At 42.5% G+C, this 17,953-nt stretch overlaps 1 protein-coding gene across 3 annotated transcripts in view; it reads right to left on the minus strand.

Annotated features, from left to right (window-relative positions):
* Window positions 1-10,862: 10,862 nt before the first annotated feature.
* SRD5A1 (steroid 5 alpha-reductase 1) overlaps window positions 10,863-17,953 on the minus strand; it is a 22,632-nt gene continuing 15,541 nt past the window's right edge. Inside the window, exons 3-6 of one of the 3 annotated variants that reach the window (XM_015618246.2) lie at window positions 16,602-16,703; window positions 14,318-14,468; window positions 12,848-12,905; window positions 12,106-12,192 (exon numbers count right to left, since the gene is read on the minus strand). In XM_015618246.2, the coding sequence (XP_015473732.1) occupies window positions 12,881-12,905; window positions 14,318-14,468; window positions 16,602-16,703 (278 nt within the window). In that variant the 3' untranslated portion in view covers window positions 12,106-12,192; window positions 12,848-12,880. Of the gene's footprint in view, window positions 12,193-12,847; window positions 12,906-14,317; window positions 14,469-16,601; window positions 16,704-17,953 lie in introns of all 3 variants that reach the window. The other 2 variants (XM_015618244.2, XM_015618247.2) reach the window with 2 other exon arrangements.

Here is a 17,953-nt window from a genome sequence, read left to right on the forward strand (position 1 = left end):
CAACTTCCCCTCTTTCCTCAGCTGCCTTAAAGGTAAAGCTACCCCATGACAGACGCTTTAGGCAATTCCCTGATCAAGGCTCTGCTGGTTGGCTATGAGCCCTGGCTGCTCTGGCTGCTCGGGATCTGGCGAAGGTGCAGCTTTCTGAGGTTGGGTCCCGAGGTCAGCTCCCCTGGGATTGCCGCGGCCCCCAGCAGGTTGAAAGGGGGCACCGCAGGATCGGTGGGCGTGACCCTGCCTCGGCCAGTACCGCGGCGGTGTAAGCCTGAGGCAGGCTTGGAGCCTTGCCAAAGGGCTGTCGGGGCGCCGCAGACCCGGGGGGTGTAATGCCGCCTCGGCCTGCGCCCCAGCGGTGGAAGCCCGGGGCGAGGTCGCCTCTTCCGTGTGCCCTCCCGGCACAGACGGATGGGGGGGGTGCCTGAATGGAGGGCCGCGCTGGCCCTGGGGGATGCCTCAGGGTCGGTCCCGTGTCCCGGCTGTGGCTGGGCCGTGCCCTGCCCCGCAGTGGGGGACGGGCCAGGCCCGGGCCCCACGCCGGCAGCCACGCATGCTGTTCCAGTGCAGGAGCGGCTGGCACCGCTTCTTGGACCTTTAGCACCTGGAGAAACGTTGTTAGGGGCAGTTCTCAGCACTGCCTCCCCCTGCGCCAGATTCGTGGGGTGTGGGGGCGGGTTCTGCAAGTGGTGCCGATGCCGGGCCGGGTTCTGCCGGCCCCATGCTGCGGTTTACCCCTCCTGTGAGCCTGGGTTGTCCCCTGGCAGCGGAGCAGGACAATGCCGCGGCTTTGCAAGCTGTGCCTGTACCGGCGCCTCGGTCCTTCCCGGCGCTGGATGCGGGCTGTGCTGAACTGCCTCCAGCCCCCCCCCCGCCTCAGGTTCCCGGGCATCGCCTGAGCCTTTGGCTGGAGCCGGCCCTCCCCCGTCACCTCCTGCAGCCGCAGCAGAGCAAGGTCCTGCACTGTTTACCATTGGTTCGGGTGGTGCTGCCGTGGGGGAGAAGCCGGTGGCCTTGATGGGCCAGGGGTCCCAGGCTGCTGGGGCCTCTTCGGCTGTCCTGTGGACCTTGTCCTCTTGTCAAATGACTGTGCAGCTGAGTGTATCAGGCATTCCATGTGCTTCCAAATGCTTTAATCCGGTGGGTGAGGGCTTGAGTGCTCTTCTTGTAGCGTGGTTGAATGTCACTGCCCAAGGCACCATTGTTCACCTAGGGGACATTGATTTGGAATTCCTGGGGTGCATTTCTGCCATGGGTTCCACACTCCCCTCCCCTGTTACTATTCCTGCAGGAACCAGACTTGCTCAACTTGTGCCTTTTGAGTTTTATGTTCGCAGAGCTGAGAACCAGCTGCGGGGAGAGTGTGGCTTCGGGTTCCCTGGACCTCCCTGGGTTCACAGACTGCTGTTCTGACAGCCAGGGATCATCCTGAATGGGTCTGCACCTGGTCCATCCTTGGTGAAATGCTGAAACCCAGTTCCGTGGGTTTTGACACTGGCATGGACATCACGATTGTCAAGTTTGCTGATGGACCCGATGCTGACACATTCAACACAAAGAAGAACTTGAGACTGACTCTTTGTTCAGCATTTTCTGTTGTCTTCTCTCATGATAGACTAGTCACCATCCGTGACTTGATGCAAGAACAGTTGGATCACAGTGATCTGGAGTTTCAACCAGTCCCTGGGACATTCCTGTTTTCTGTATCAAGAAGAAGTCTGGAAAATGGGGGTTGCTATAATTTTCTGTATCAAGAAGAAGTCTGGGAAATGGGGGTTGCTATAATTTTCTGTATCAAGAAGAAGTCTGGGAAATGGGGGTTGCTGTAATACCTCCAGAAAGTTAATGCTATGATGGAAAGCATGGGGATGTTGCAGTCTAGCATGCCTTCACCTGCCATGCTTCCTGCTGATTGGCTAGTCCTCATCGTGGATCTGAAGGATTGTTTTTGCAATTCCTTTGCATCCCGATGACAGACCAAAATTTGCCTTTCTGGTGCCAGCTATCATTAATGCTGAGCCCACACAGAGATGTCAATGGAGATTTTGCCATAAGGCATGCAAAATTTGCTGGCATTTGCCGATGATATGGGGCTCTAGCCCTCTCTGAAGTTTGCAAGCAGTTTCCTGCTGCTTGTTTCTACAACCTCCCTGAAATTATTTGAGGGTCAAAATAATTTTTGGGACAAACAGTCCCACATTTGGAGGTGCAATTATCATTTTTGCATTCAGTGCAGACACTGCATGAATGATGTCCAAATATTAATGGACTTTCACATGGTTATATCCCTATATGGGACTGACCACGACAGAACTGTCTCCCTTGTTTGGTCTATTAAAGGGGGACTCTGATTTTAAAGTCACCTCTGACACTGACTCCACAGGCACAGTGGATGCTGGAGGAGGTTCTGCGAGCAGTTTCTGCTCCTCAAGTTTATTACATTAATCTTTCCATTGATGTCGCTGGTTTGTTTTTTTGTTTTTTTTTTTTGAGAGTCATGAGGCTGAATCAGCCCAATTGACAGAATTACAGGCTGCTGTCATAGCATTTCATAGGTTTTCCCAGGCACCTTTCAATTTGGCCATGGATTCTGCCTCCATGACCAAATTGAGAGCCATCCACAAGCAGGTGTTGATGTTGGACATTTGTTTCGTTTATTTTTTGGGGTTTCTGTTGTTTTTCTGGTTTTTTGTTTGTTTTGGGTTTTTTTGTAATAACTAAAGGGTGAGATATCACCCTGAAATTACAGCCTTCTGATTGTATGGAGTATTGTATTTTTCTATTATTTATTTTTTGATTGTTTATAATGTTGTTAGTTTCTCTGTTCATTTCTCTTTTTTCTTTTCTTTTTGTTAAACCAAAAAGGGTGAGATGTTGCCCTGAAAACTCAGCTTCTGAGTTTGCTAACATAGTTTTCTAAGGACTTTCCCAGGACAGTAACTGTAAACATAGATATGAGTACATTCTTTCTGTTACACGTCTTGTGATGGGCATCTCTCATGGCCAGTGCAGTGAGGAAGTGTTATCCTGACCATCCAATCCCTGGCCATGGTAGGAAGCCTATAAATCCTGTGAAGAAAAATAAACTCTGCTCTTTCCTTTACCACACCTCGACCTGTGTCCGCGTGATCTATTCATTTTCAGCGGTAACACTCGGTCTCTTTCTGCCCTGGAACCGTTTAGATTAAAACTGGGACACTGTTCCAGGAAGAGAGAGCCTCCTTTGTCTTTTATCTCTGTCCTCGCCAATTTTCCCCCTCCAACTCTGGGTAGACTACAGCTAGCTGGAAGAATTCTCATGGTTGGGAGCAAGGGAAATTTGGCACCCTCCCCCAGCAGACAGGCCCTTCTAAAAGATTACAATTGGCTTGTCCTCCCACAAGGGATGAAGAACTCACCGACAATTTGCAAATGGTACATTGCCCACATTCTGTCACCCATTCAGAGCCTGTCCCCAGAGGCAGTAATTTTACACTACATGAATGATATCCTGGTCTGTGCCCTGAATGACTCTTACCTGACTGTGACACTGGACAAAACAATTAAGGCTGTTGAGGAAGTTGGGTTTGAAATCCATGCAGACAATATCCAGCACCCTTGCCCCTGGACCTACTTGGGGCTCTGGATTCATGAGCAGACCATTGTGCGCTAGCAGCTGGCCATCAGGGAAGACCTGAAGACCCTGTGTGACCTTCACCAGCTCTGTGGGACCATCATTAGGGTACGTCCCCTGCTGAGAATCATGACAGAGGTCCTCGCACCACTCTTCAACTTGCTCCATGGCAGCGAGAACCTAGATTCACCACATGCCCTCACACTGGAGGCCTGAGAATCCATCATCAAGGTCCAGGAAGCCCTGTCTTTGTGTCAATCCCACCGTCACAAGACCAGCCTGCCTTTCCAACTGGCCATTTTAGGAAAGGCCCCTCAATTTCATAGCCTCATTTTCCAATGGGACACTCACTTGAGAGACCCCCTTCTCCTCCTTGAGTGGGTGTTCCCTCACCACCAACCAAACAAGGTAATTACCACCACACCAGAACTTATAGCCAAACTGGTCAGAAAGGCCTGAGCTTGCCTCCATTCTCAGGGTGGCATTTATTTACCATTAGTTACAATTGGAGATTTGGAGCATTTGCTCCAATTCAACAAGAGTCTTCAGTTTGCCTTGGACACCTACCCAGGCCAAATTTCTATCCATTTTCCCAAGCATAAACTGTTCAATTTGGCATTTAATCTGATCCCCCAATTAATTCGAAGACATTGCTCAAAGCTCTGAGCGTTTTTACTGATGGCTCAGGACCTTCCCACATGTCAGTAATGACTTGGAGGGATCCTAGGATGCAGAAACGGGAGTCTGATGTCCAGGTGGTGGAAGGGTCACCATAACATGCTGAACTAGCAGTCATCAGGGTGTTTGAAAAATTTTAGAACCTATCAATGTGGTCACTGATTTGGTGTGCATCACGGGTGTAGGTATGAGGGCTGAACACTGTTTATAAAAACAAGTCTTGAATCCAAATTTGTTCAAGATGCTTTCTAAAATAACTTATCTCCCACAGGAAGCATCCTTTCTGCATAATGCATGTGAGGTCACACACCAACCTCCCTGGTGCCATTGCAGAGGGAAACAGGAAGGTGGACACAGTTGCCATGATGGCTGGGACAGTGAACATGCTGGACATCTGTGCCTGGGCCCACGCTGTTTTCCACCAGAATGTCCCAGCCCTCATGTGCATGTTTAAGCTATTGAGAGATCAAGCAAGAGCAATCATGGCCACCTGCCAGAATTGTCAGTCCTTTCAGTTGCTATCCCTAGGCTCTGGGGTCAACCCCAGAGGTCTCAACTGCTGCCAGGTATAGCAAACAGATGTAACCCACTTCCTGTCCTTCAGAAGACTCCAATATGTACATGTGTCAGTGGACACCTTTTCAGGAGCAGTGTTTGCCTCAGCCCATGTGGGAGAAGATGCAACACATACCATCAAGCATCTTCTCCTGGCACTCGCCACCCTGGGAGTCCATGAAGAAATAAAGACTGATAATGGGCCTGCTTACACCTCTGGCAAGTTGAAGACCTTTTTCAATCAGTGGGGGGGTGAAGCATACCACAGGCATTCCTCACAATCCAATAGGTCAATCAGTTGTGGAAGGACCCATGGCACCACCAAGTGGGTCCTTAGTCAGCATCAGGAAGAGACAGAGACTATGTCTCCCATTGAGAGACTCTGTAAAGCTCTCTATGTGATTAATTTCCTAAATTGCTCGTTTTCAGAGCCGACCCCCCTGTACTCTGGCACTTCTCAAATTCAGCCCGAGCTAAGCTTGATGAGAAGCCGCCAGTGCTGATTAAGGATCCCAAAACTCAACAAATAGCAGGGCCTTTCCCATTGATTACCTGGGGGAGGTGATATGCCTGTCTGTTGACTCCATCTGGCCCAAAATGGCTCCAGACAAATACATTAAGCCCTAACTAGGACCGAAAAACTGCCCCTGACAAAAGTAAAAAGATCCCTTCCGAGTCTACTCTACAACATCGAGACCACACCTCAACTGCCTGGAGATGGAAGCATTGAAAAACACAGCTTTGGCAAAGACTACACTGCTCCGTTACTGGGGCCGAGGCAAAACAAGATCCCAGACATGCCAACAACACCAAAAGCTAGGAATACCCTAGCAAATCTTCAGCAAACCCCAGTTATTCCCTAATTCCCATTTCCCCTTATACTTTTCTACCCCATACTTACCTTCCCTCTTCAGTCCCTTTCCCTCTTCCCGAAAACTTCCCAACGCCCCCACCTTCAAGTTTTAGTGTTTTTATTAAAGAAATGGGAGAGGAAGAGTAGAGGGCAACAATCAAAGGAGAAACAAGATATTCCCTCCTCTTCCCCTCAAAAAGTCTAACAACATATGTTTATACAACTCACAGAAGCTCCATTTCTGCCCAGGACGAAATCTCACTAAACACAACGTCACCACAATGATAGCCTGGATGTTCCTGATGGTCCTGACAGCTCAGCATGCCCTCAGCTGGATGGTCAGCCAGCCCAGCCATAATGTGTAGGTCACCCTGGCCAAGACCCTCTGGCAAGATAACATCTGCCTGTCCATGGGCTCTGTCAATAATGTGCTGCAATTCTGTCTGGTGGGGATCACTCCCAGGCCTGACGAACATCCCTTCATGGGGAGGTGGCACAACCAGATGGAGAGCACTCAGGAGGGTTGCAACTGGTGGATGGAGAAACTACCCAAAGCACCAGAAGAACCTCAAGGATTTGATTTATTGAGGTCATCCAAGACCAGCCATTGCTTTAACTCTTATTTTCTCAATCCCTCTGTTAGTTTTACTAAGGATGTTACCCCAACCAAAAAGATATACAATTTAAGCCCAATGGTGCAATTATATGTTAGAAACGTCATTTGACTCCTCCACTTCCTTCTCTTCTAGAGTGCTCCCACTGGGTGTGTTCTTCCTCTGCGGAAACTGGGCCTAGGGAGAAGTTCCCTCACGTCTCATGGGAGGCCTCTGCACTTTTGGCTTACTTAGCACACTCACCGCAAATATCACCCTATTACAAGATTGGAGACAAAAAGATAAGATTGGCATGCCAAAAACAGGAACTTGATGGATTCAATGAAAATTGTGACTCCAAATTCACTGATTGGCCAAAAAGTAAAAGGGTCGTGGTGTCCATCTTCCTCCCACGGGTGGCAGATGCAAAAGGCCTAGGTGAGCTTTTTCACTTGGGGTGTTGGCTTACTAAGCAGGCTAACAGGACATCTAAAGTGCTCAGTGACCTCCTCTGAGATGAACAGACCACTAGGTAAAACCGCGTGGCAATCAATTTCCTTCTGCTACTCTATGGACGTGGCTGCCAGGACTTTGAGTGGCTCTGCTGCTTCAACTTGTCAGATCACAGTCAATCAATATTGAGAGACCACCACCTATTCACCATCCTTCACAGAAGTGAACGCTGTTTATTTCTATTATTAAAACACCTTTTATAGGGTTCTACAGGGTCTGTGGGCTAAGCAAATTACTATTGGCTAAAAAACACAGGTTTACATTCTTTCTCTTATACACAAGGATATTGTTTTGCTTTACTCTCTCTTCTGCAGGAAGGTTTCGAGGACTTTAGCCTTTAATATCATGACTTATTTCAAAGACTGGTTTGTGCAGACAGGCCTTTACTAATATATAAAATATATCAACAAATCAATCTCAATGAGTGTCCAATTGCTGAAAGAGGACATCCAGGAGATTCAGACTGAGAAGGACCCTGAGTGGTTTACAAACCTTTTTGGACAATTCAGACTGTGGGCCTGGATTGCCCCTTTTCTCAATAATTTTTTATGGATCTTTTTGGTTATTTTTATTGTGTTAATTATGTTTTTTACATGGTTTTAAAAAGGCTGTTGGGGAAGCTTATTTAATAAATAAAGAAGGAGGAGCTGTGGAGACCATTGAGTTGGCCAACAATGTAACCACTCTCCCCTGGAGAGAAGGCCCTTATGCACCAGTTTGCCACACTCTCCCTGAGGCTAGAAACACTAGGTAATAGCCTTCACTTGTGACAAGCAGAAAGGAGTCACCCGCCAGCACGCCTTGCAGCCCATGCAAATTTTGTGCACCCCATGCAGATTCTATGTATCCCATTGGTCCTTCCCCTTTGCTCCGCCCCTGAACCTTCAGTTGACTTGTCCTGATCCTCCTATATAAACCCCTACTCGGTCTGACTCCCAGGCTCTTTGTCCCTGGACCCCTCCAAGGAAGAAGCTGAATAAAGCCTCCTGAGGAACTCCATACGAAGGCTCTCCTGTGTCACCCGAAGAGCTACAATCACTCAACAGCCCTTTCTAGGGCTCAGAGATGAGACCACTCTTGGCAGGGCAGGGATTGACCGTGTGCCTGAGAGTGTCCTTCCAAGGATGCTTCTCTGGGAAGGTCATGGCACCCAGACCACTGCCCAGGCTGCAACAATTACTAACAGAAAAAAAGTCTAAAAAAAAGAAGTATTCAAGCAAGACACGCAAATCACGTTTTATTAGTAAGGGATTTGGAGGAAAAATGTATCAATCTGACTAGAAGTATCTCTATTAAAAATAGCTACAGATATTATACCAAATAGCAACTATGCATGTTTTCTCCCTCCAGAATGGGCAGAACAGAGTTCATTTTCACATTACATATTTTTGAGAAAAATGTTTCAGTATTAGATATTTTCCAACAGAAAAATCTGTCAGAGCTACTGAAAAGGAAAGGGGTCACAAGTGAAGTGTGAAAAATATGTAGGATATTGTTTAAACAAAAGGCAATTCAGCATTTGACCAAGTTGATCATACACTTTCACCAATGTACCTGGGTCTTAAAATGTAGGAATCATGGAGTCATTTAGGTTGGAAAAGACCTCAGAGTTCATTGAGTCCAACTGTTAACCCAGCACTAACCAAGTCCACCACTAAACCATCTCCCTCAGTGCCACCAATACATGTCTTTTAAATACCTCAAAGGATGGTAACTCCACCACTTCCCCAGGCAGCCTGTTCCAGGACTTGACAACCCTTTCAGTGAAGAAATTTTTCATAATAGCCAATCTGAACCTCCTCTGGCACAACATGAGGCCATTTCATCTCATTCTATCACTTGTTACTTGAGAGAAGAGATGAACTCCCACCTGACTACAGCCTCTTTTCAGACAGTTGTAGAGAGTAGTAATATTCTCCCTGGGCCTCCTTTTCTCCAGGCTAAACAGTCCCAGCTCTTGCAGCTGTTCCTCCTAAGACCTGCACTCTAAGAATTGCCTCAAATAAAATCTGTACTTTACTTAAGGAAAGCTCTAGAAGTATAATGAGAGTATAAAATATAATCAGACAAAGAACAAAACGTTCTGGCTTGGGTTTGGGTGTTTTTTTATTAATCAAATTAACTAAAATTTCTGAACATGCTGACATTCACAGCCCACAGACCTCAGCTCTTCTTTTTCTGTAACAAGAGAGAGAACAGGGATAAGCTGTCAGACCATCCCACTTCAGATCCTATCCCACTGTAGGCAAACCATAAATTAACATTATGTGGGCAAACTAACTGAACTTTTAGGCAAGATAAATATTTATTATCATAGTAGCAGAGCAAAATCAAGGCATCTGTTCAAATTTTCTGGAAACTATGATAAAAGACTACTGACTAGAGAGCTACAGCTCTTGAATATAGAGATGTAATAAACACTGACCTTTCTTTCACTGTTTAGTGTTAAAAAATTATTTGCCTTTTCAAAAAAGGCACAGAAAAATAAAGAAAAAAGTGACAATAGAGACTAAATGCTGCATAATATGTTTTTTACTGGTGGGTTATCCCATTAGTGATTTTTAAACAAATATCCCTGAAGACCTATTTTGGTGGGTTGACCCTGGCTGAATGCCAGGTGTACATCAAAGCCACTCTGTCACTCCTCTCCACAACTGGACAGGGGGAAGAAAAGGCCTAAGCTTCATGGGTTGAGGTAAGGACCAGGAGAGATCACTCATAAAATATCACCACAGTAAAAACAGACTCAAATTGGGGATATTAACTGAATTTATTACTGAATTAAACAGTAATCGTTTAATTTTGTTCTCGTTTCCTATTAAACGAGAACAAAATCAGATCAGGATAATGAAAAGTAAAAGACATCTTAAAAACACCCTCTCTCCACCTCCAAACTCTACCTCCTTCCACAGGGCAGTTCAGGGAGACAGGGAATGGGGGCTCTGGTCAGTTTATCACTTGTGGTTTCTCCTGCTACTCAGGGAGAAGAGGCCTTCCCCTGCTCCAATGTGGGCTCCCTCCCACGGGCGATAGTTCTCCATGAACTTCTCCAATCTGAGTCCGTCCTGTGGGCAACAGTTCCCCCTGAACTTCACCGACAAGGATTGCTCTTCCACAGGGTACAGCCATTCAGGCACAGCCTGCTCCAGTATGGGTCCCTCACAGGGTCACAAGTCCCTCCATGAAACCTGCCCTAGCATAGGCTCTTCTCTCCAAAAACCCTTGTCACAACCCTGCTCCAGCACAGGCTTTCCATGGGTTCACAACTCTGGAAGACACCTGCTCTAGCACGAGGATGCTCCACAGGCTGCAGGTGGATCTCTGCATCCCTATGGTCCTTCATGGGCTGCAGGGGCACAGCTCCAGCATGGAAATCTCAGCTTCAGCACTGGAAGCACTTCCTCCCACTCCTCCACTTGCTGTCTGCATAGATGTTGCTCTGCCCACATGTTTTTTTGTTCCTTAAATATGTTATTACAAAGACATTACTGTTCTTCCTGATGGGCTCAGCCTTGGTCAGGGGCAGGATGGCCCTGGGACAATCTGGCATTGGCCAGACATGGCAGAAGCTTCTAGTAGCTTCTTATAGAAGCCACTTCTGTAGACCCCACCACCAAAATCTGGCCACACAAACCCAAAAAAGACATTACTTCACCATAAACTATGTAAGTGCTTAAACACCTTGGGTAGATAGTGGTTTTTGAATCCTATATTTTTTTCCACTGAAAGAGATTTTGATAGATAGATTTAGAAAGGAAGATTTTAAAAAATGCTGCAGAAATGTCAGGATTTGGAAATATCCTGATATTTAAGACTAAGATTCTAAAATTATCTTCAGAATATGTTTTAAGTGATCCTATTGAGCTTTTATCCATTTTAGCATTGAGGAGTAAATCACACTCTTCACCATCCTCACTTTAGCGAGCATCATGACTGTTCATCAAAACAAATCTTACTGCAAAAAAGTAAAAAGAAAGCTTACTTTCTTAGCATCTGGCAAAATTATGTTACTAATTTGTTTTGAAGAACATAACCCAACATAATATTACAAAAACAGAGTAGATGACACTTGGCAAAAGTTTGAATTCCATTTATTTTCAAATTATATTAGCAGCAGAGATTTGGGGTTTTGTGGAAAGCTTTTTTAGTGTACATTTGTTTGGTTTTTTAATTCTTTTAATTACTGGAATTTGGTTGTTCACTTGGGGGCTTCATTGGATTTTTTTCTTTTAGTTTTTCCTTGAGTTGTTTCAGGGTTTTTTTTGGTGTCAGTAATTATAAAAGATTCTTTATTATTACAATCATGCAAAAGACACAGTTAACTTGAAAATATGTATGCTTGGGATCCCATCATGTTCTTGAAACCACTTTGGAGTCCTTTGTGAGTAAAAGACAGGGTATGAGAGCTGACAAAAGGCTCCAGAATATAAGAATATAAAATCATCTAGAATGTTAGCACAGATGAAGGAAGACACTTGATTTTTTTAAAACAGCATAGTTAAAAATTTTTTTTAAATCTCAAGGGTTTTTTATAAGGTAAGGTAGAAAACATTACACAATTGTTAACAATGCTAGATTGGCCTAAGTATCTTAAGTAGACTTCCAAAACCAGCTTAGAGTAAGAAGACACATATTGCATCTTGAGATTGCTATCAATTTCAAGAGGTAGATGACAATATTAATCTAGTAGCAGTACAACTTTTATGTAAATATCATTAAATATTATCTACACAGTGTCCCTATATTTGTAAGAGTGCAAAGAGAAGGGAAAACACTGCCTCCCAGCTAAAACCATCTGTATTCATCTAACTCCTTGGTCTAAATCACTAGCTCTTCTGGAGATGCAGGTGGGGGAAATGAAAGGATTAGTAAGGCAGGGAAAAAAAAATAAAATCAACCTTATTTGTATATGTAGGCAGAACGCACCATCCAGGCTGCAGTCTGGATGCAGACTGCAGAGGGTGGCTGAGCTCACAGCACAGTCCTCAGTTCAGCTTGGCTACATTGAGTGGAAACAGCAGAAGCCCTCAGTGGCAGAAAAAGAAGCATCAGAAGTTGTGCACAATGCTTCCCACAATGCCAATTCAGACTCATTGCCTAATGTATTTTTAAAGGTGTTTCACTGCTGGAAAAGCACTTCTGTTCCTATTCACCCTATTCATCAGACTTCCGGGTTACCATTAAGAGGAAAAAGCAGTAAGTAATAGTAGCAGTGATGGAAAGGCTTTGTCATAGTGATGATCTGAGTGTGTTACTAGCCTGTCAGTATCTGTAAAATGTTGGTTGTTACTAAAAGCCATCCATCTCAAAGTGTTAAAAGCACAGCTCAGTACAAAAATGGGATGACAATTTTTCTGTCCTTTGGATAGTCTTCAAATTTCTCAAGGTACCATCTGAAAAACAAAGAAAGAAATCTGATGGGTATAGAGTCTTCAAAACATTCTTGAGAAAATTAAATAATTGTACAATGTGTTTAATTTAATCCATACACGTTTTTGTCTACAAACAAAAAAAATACTTTTAGAACCTACTCTGGATAGAAAAATAGCATTTAGTGCACTCACCCTAATGACATCTAATCACCAAATATAACAAAACTAAGTTACAGCTGCCAGCAATGGGAAATCAAACCAACAGATGTTGTGACATATGTCAGGGAAGGAATAACCCATTCTTTCAAAATGTATATTGTTACACATCCTGAGTATTTACACATTTTAGAATTAGAGGGAGAAAAATTAAATCAAAAACATGTCATTGCATAATGACTTCACATGGAAGCAAGACTGGACTGAGAGTCTCATTCTGCATAGAAACATCTTTGGCTGAAGTTAGAATTTGGGTAATCAAACTGAACATGACAAACACTGAACTTGCCTTATTGCTAACACCCCTTAAAGATCATCACTATTTTCAAATTCAGACAATTAAAAAAAATGCACAGCACTATCAGATATTATTTGTTTTCACTTTCCGTAACTAGCACATTTACTCCCATTTTTGAATATTTGTTCTTCTGCTTCTCTGAAATAAAAGAACCAAGTTCACCTGGGCTCCTCGAAGGTGCAGATATTCATAATATCAACAGCTAATTGCAAGATCAAAGCTGGAATAAACAGAACAAAACATGCAATGCACGATAACCTGCATCTAGGGAATACAGTTATTACCCTATTTACCTATTTCAGTCATTTATTGTAAGTTTTTTAAATAAACAAACCACACTAACATGCTCCTTCACTTACATGGATTTGCTATTTTTAGTTGCTTGGGGTTTTTTTCCTGTACCCCTCTTCCATTTTCATGCATTTTCCCTTTAGTCTAAATAGCTTCTGTTAACATTTAGTTTTTCTTGATGTTCTGAAAGAATGCCACCAAGGCTTAAGATTGATGGAAACCAACCATGGAATTTGAGCCTGAAGAATGTAATATACAAGGAGGAGCAGGAGAAAATGTCCTTGCTTCATCTGGCAAGGAGACACTTAGAACTCAGTTGAATGAGCCCTGGTCAACTGGGCAGAGCCTTGTGGTTTGCCCTGGCTGGAGTAGCCACACCAGTTGACTGGACAACCTTCAAATGCTCCTCCCAACTTAAGATACTCTCCAACTCTGCTCACTAATAGGAGATAATAAAACAGGAAGAGATGGTTATAGGCAACAGGTTTGGATACTTGTTCAGTAGGAGAATAATACAGACCCAGAACATCCTATAAACAAGGGGCAGGAAAACCTCTCTATCTGGAGGTTTTCAAGATGCCATTAAACATGAACATGGCTGCCCTCACAGATGGTCAGTATTTTTTTTTTTTTAAACGTTTTCTCCTTAAATTCATGTTTATTTCTTCTTATGCCCCTAAGTTTCAACACGAGAACCAAAACAGGAAACTGAAAATAACCAAAATAAAATCAACATGTTCAAATTCTTTTAAGCATGCTATTCCTTAATGAGAGTCCTTTCAGGAAACAAGTCTCCTCAAACTGTCCTTCTTGTTAGCAGGAAAGCCACATTATAAATACAGTACATGAGCAGTCAGAATGTTTGGAGCAGAGACTTCATTAAATATAATCTCCAGAACTGTTCTCATAATGTCCATACAATTGATTACAGTCAATATGATACAGACATGACTATAAAGTGTGCCTGTTAAAGACAGCTTGGGTGATTTTCAAAATTTTAATAATACAGAAACAAGTTTGAGAAGGGAAAGCGTAGTATTTGATTAAATAAGACAATATTGCTAAACTTGTCTATAATCTTTACAGATCCAGGATGAACTACCTTCATTTAAACAAAATTTTGACCACCTTGTTGCACTGTGTTTATGCTCTGTACTATTCTGCTGAAATTCTGCAGTACTTAATCTTCTCAAGAGCATTCTCTATCATATTCTGCCCTAGAGCAGCAGTCTCTTTCACAAGACTTGCTCTGCAACATCCCTATGGGATGAGGCATAATTTGTGAAACAGAAATGCTGTGTGGAATAGAGACAACAGAAATTACAAGGCAGGAACGCTTACTTGTGGTGTTGTCTTGCTCTTGAACCCAGGATGAAGAGAGTACACAACGCAAATGCAAGGCTTTCAATGGTGTAGCAGGCAAGGGCAAACCCAAACCATTCCAGGATCTCTCCAAAAAAGTTGGCTCCACTGACATACTCAAACATTCCTCCTGAAAGCAGGACAAAGTTACTTCAAAATACCTTAATCAAGACGTCCAATGTTATCTTTTCTGCACACCAAATAGAAGCTCTATCACCAATGTCTTTAATCTTTAAAGGCAGTGGAGACAGCATTTTTCAGTTCAAGCTGTACTATGAAGGTTCACTTCAGACCTCATTCTAAGACAGACCTTTTATAGCTCCATTTTTCCTCTTTAAATAAAGAAAGAAAAGTAGATTTGTTATCATCAGAAGCAAGTACATGCCTTTGTGAATAATAACTTAATGACATGTTCTTTGATCGTACACTAAACCTTTTTTAAAATATGTAGAAATAGAAGACATACACCCCTTGAGTCCCAGAAAATACTCATAGGGTTAGTTAGCTTACAATTTTTATTTCTTTAAGTACTTTAGGAATTAACTTAATTATGAACAATACTATTATTATGAAGTAAAGTTCCAAATTTATTCTCTGGCTTACAAAGCTGTTGCACTTTTGTTTGCATTCCTCATCAGATCTGCTGTTTCAACCCTTACACCCAGTGAAAATTTGGCAGTCTGTGTTAAATCTATTGTATAGACAATTGTGCATAAACAGCTGCTGGGAATTTTGTAAATTAAGAATTTCACCATAATTCCAAAGTCGGTGTACAAATTTGTAACATTTCAGTATGTGCTTTACCAGTGAGAAACTATATTTGGCAATGGTAAAAAAAAAGTATTTGGCAGAAAAACCTCTCAAGTATTTGGGAAATGTAATAAAAGAAAGGTTTTACCTTGCCCTAATTATACTACTTTTGTGACAAAAGAAAAGTGAAATTCTAGCACTGGATAAGCAACATCAGAAAGACCAGCTCTTCCTGATCTTACAGCAAATAACATATTTCCTTCAGAACCTTTTTGCACACTGAACATAGTACAGTATATTTATATTCATTTTTCACATAAGCACTTCAATTTACATCTATTAAAATTATAATTATTTTCACCTTCTTGGTGAAAAATAACAGTCTATCATACATATCTTAGTTCTTACAGTTTTAGTAAAATAAATTAACAACGAAGAAAAAGCAACAACTCAGAGAAAAAAAAATGTAGTGAGAAAACAGAATTCTTTCTGCTCTCAGTGAGTGTAATGTACCCAGAAGAGTGCCTGCTTCCAAAAGTGTCAATAAACCTTAACACTTCAATACAGCCTCCACAAGAAAGCCTTTCATATTCTGAATTTTCCCATGAAGGCCAGAATTAATAAAACCAAATGAGTTTGCATTTCTTTCCTCTTTTCCCTGTCTCTCTCTTTTCAAAATTGTTGCTGTTCTCTGATTATTTAAGGGACATGAGATGGATCACATGCTGAGTACTTTCTTCATTCCCCTCCTGCCCCCACAATGACTTGATAACTTAGGTCTTTCTTCTCCACCCACCTGCTGATTCTCTGAAAAGTTGGGCAATGCTGTTACATTTTTACTCTTTTTTAAAAATATAGCCAATGTTGGTAAAGAAACCCAAAGATTTCCACAAGCCAAATGATACCATGAAACAGATTCCTTACAATACTTGGCTTAAGAGGAAAAAATAAAATGCTTCCCAAACTATAAAATCACTTCCTGTGGTAGAAAGCAAAATGTCATTTTCAGTTGCCTCTACTACCATAAATTACTATTTCCTCTAAAATACACCAAACTTTAGAAGGTCATTTTCACAGAGAATCATTTTAGGTTGGAAGGCATCTCTTGAGATAATCTTGTCCAAACAGCACTGTTGAAGCAGGATCAGCCAGAACAGGTTGCCCAGGACTATGCCTCGTCTGGTCTTGAGTCTCCCTACAATCTCTCCGGGCAGCCTGTTCCACATCTGTGTGTTTGACCACCCTCACAGAGAAGAAAAAAAAATAAACAGAAAAATTTAGATGTAATTTTATGTGCTTGAATTTTGTGTCCAGTGCCTCTGGTCCTGTCACTAGGCACCACTAAGGAGAGCCTGGTTCTCTCTTCTTTGTTCTCTCCCATCATGTATATATAAACCTTGGTAAGATCTCCCTGAGCCTTCTCTTCTCCAGTCTGAACAGTCCAAGTGCTCTCCACCTCTTATATGAGAGATACTTCCTTTTGTTGCATTAATTTCTGTACCATTTTACCTACCTCTTGGTATCTTGTAGCCAGTTTCCCCTGGTTTTCTCAGATTTCTGAGAATATGATCAGAATGAATATTGATGGCCATGCCAATCAACCACCCTAAAAAACCTGAAGAGAAATACCGAAAGTACTATATTTAGTGTACCATGTTTGTTCAGAAAACAAACTACAGACAGATATCACATTAAGCATATTGTCTCAAAGCAGTAGTAATGTAAGCAGCATATAAACAGTTCTGGTGACATACTGTACAGTCCCAGTCCCACACTGTGCTCTTCAGTCAGTAGAGCTCACAGTACAAACAGCTCCCTAGGGAAACTAGGGAAATAGCACTGTAAAAATGAACTTTATTCTTATGTTGCTAGACTTATATAAATGTATGTATGTGCATATATGCAGATGTAACATGTATGTTTTCCTAACTTCCACACAGAAAAACTAATATGCTAAAATTTTACACATTGAAAGAAATAGTCATTTTTAAACTTCCCAGAGGGACATATCTTAGCCCCACTATCCTTTTACTATTTTACTGATGGCATATCATAATTTCCCCAACAGATTTCTGTGCAATAAAAGTAATACAACTGTGAAGGAATTAACATACCATTTACTCGTGCCATTCAGCAAAATGATTTAGCCATTTATTATAGCCTTTCACAGAAATTAAGACTGTTGCCACATTCTGCATCCTTATGTTGTTGTGATGATGGGATAAATAAAAAGGAATTTAGGTTTGAAATTCATTATTTTTATTCCTCAGCAACATGTTACCTATGTTATCTTCCCTTGAAGGCAGCATTCCCTGCTGATAATGAATAGATAAGGTCTGTTTTGAGGTTAACCAGTGCCTCATCTCAGATTCTGTGAGTAGTTTTCCCAACAAGACACAATCATCTGGAGCATCCAGATCTATTGATATTAGGAGAAAAACCGGTAACCCACATTCCTTGCATACAAGATTAGATCCAGATATGGACAATGCATACGTGCTTTTCAGGTCTGATGTGTGAAGAGAGCAGAGGTGACATGTGCACTTAATAAAAATTTTATCGTGCCAGATAAAAAGCTTTGTGCAATAGTTGAGGTGCTGACGGTTCTGTAACCTGCACCTTGTGAGTTACAGGTGCTGTTCTGCTTGGCAGAGCTGCTACTAAAAAAGTGTTTTGATGCACCAGAGTGTTGCTGTATTTTATATATTAGTAAAGGCCTGTATGCACAAACCAGCCTCTGGGATAAGTCGCAATATTAAAGGCTAAAATCCTTGAAACTTGCATGTAGAAAGTAAAACAATGTTCCTGTGTACAAGGATAAGAATGTAAACTTGTGTGTACTAGCCAATAGTAGCTTGCTCTGCC

Source organism: Parus major, chromosome 2 (genome assembly GCF_001522545.3).
Source record: "Parus major isolate Abel chromosome 2, Parus_major1.1, whole genome shotgun sequence".
In the NCBI taxonomy this organism is placed as follows: Eukaryota; Metazoa; Chordata; class Aves; order Passeriformes; family Paridae; genus Parus; species Parus major.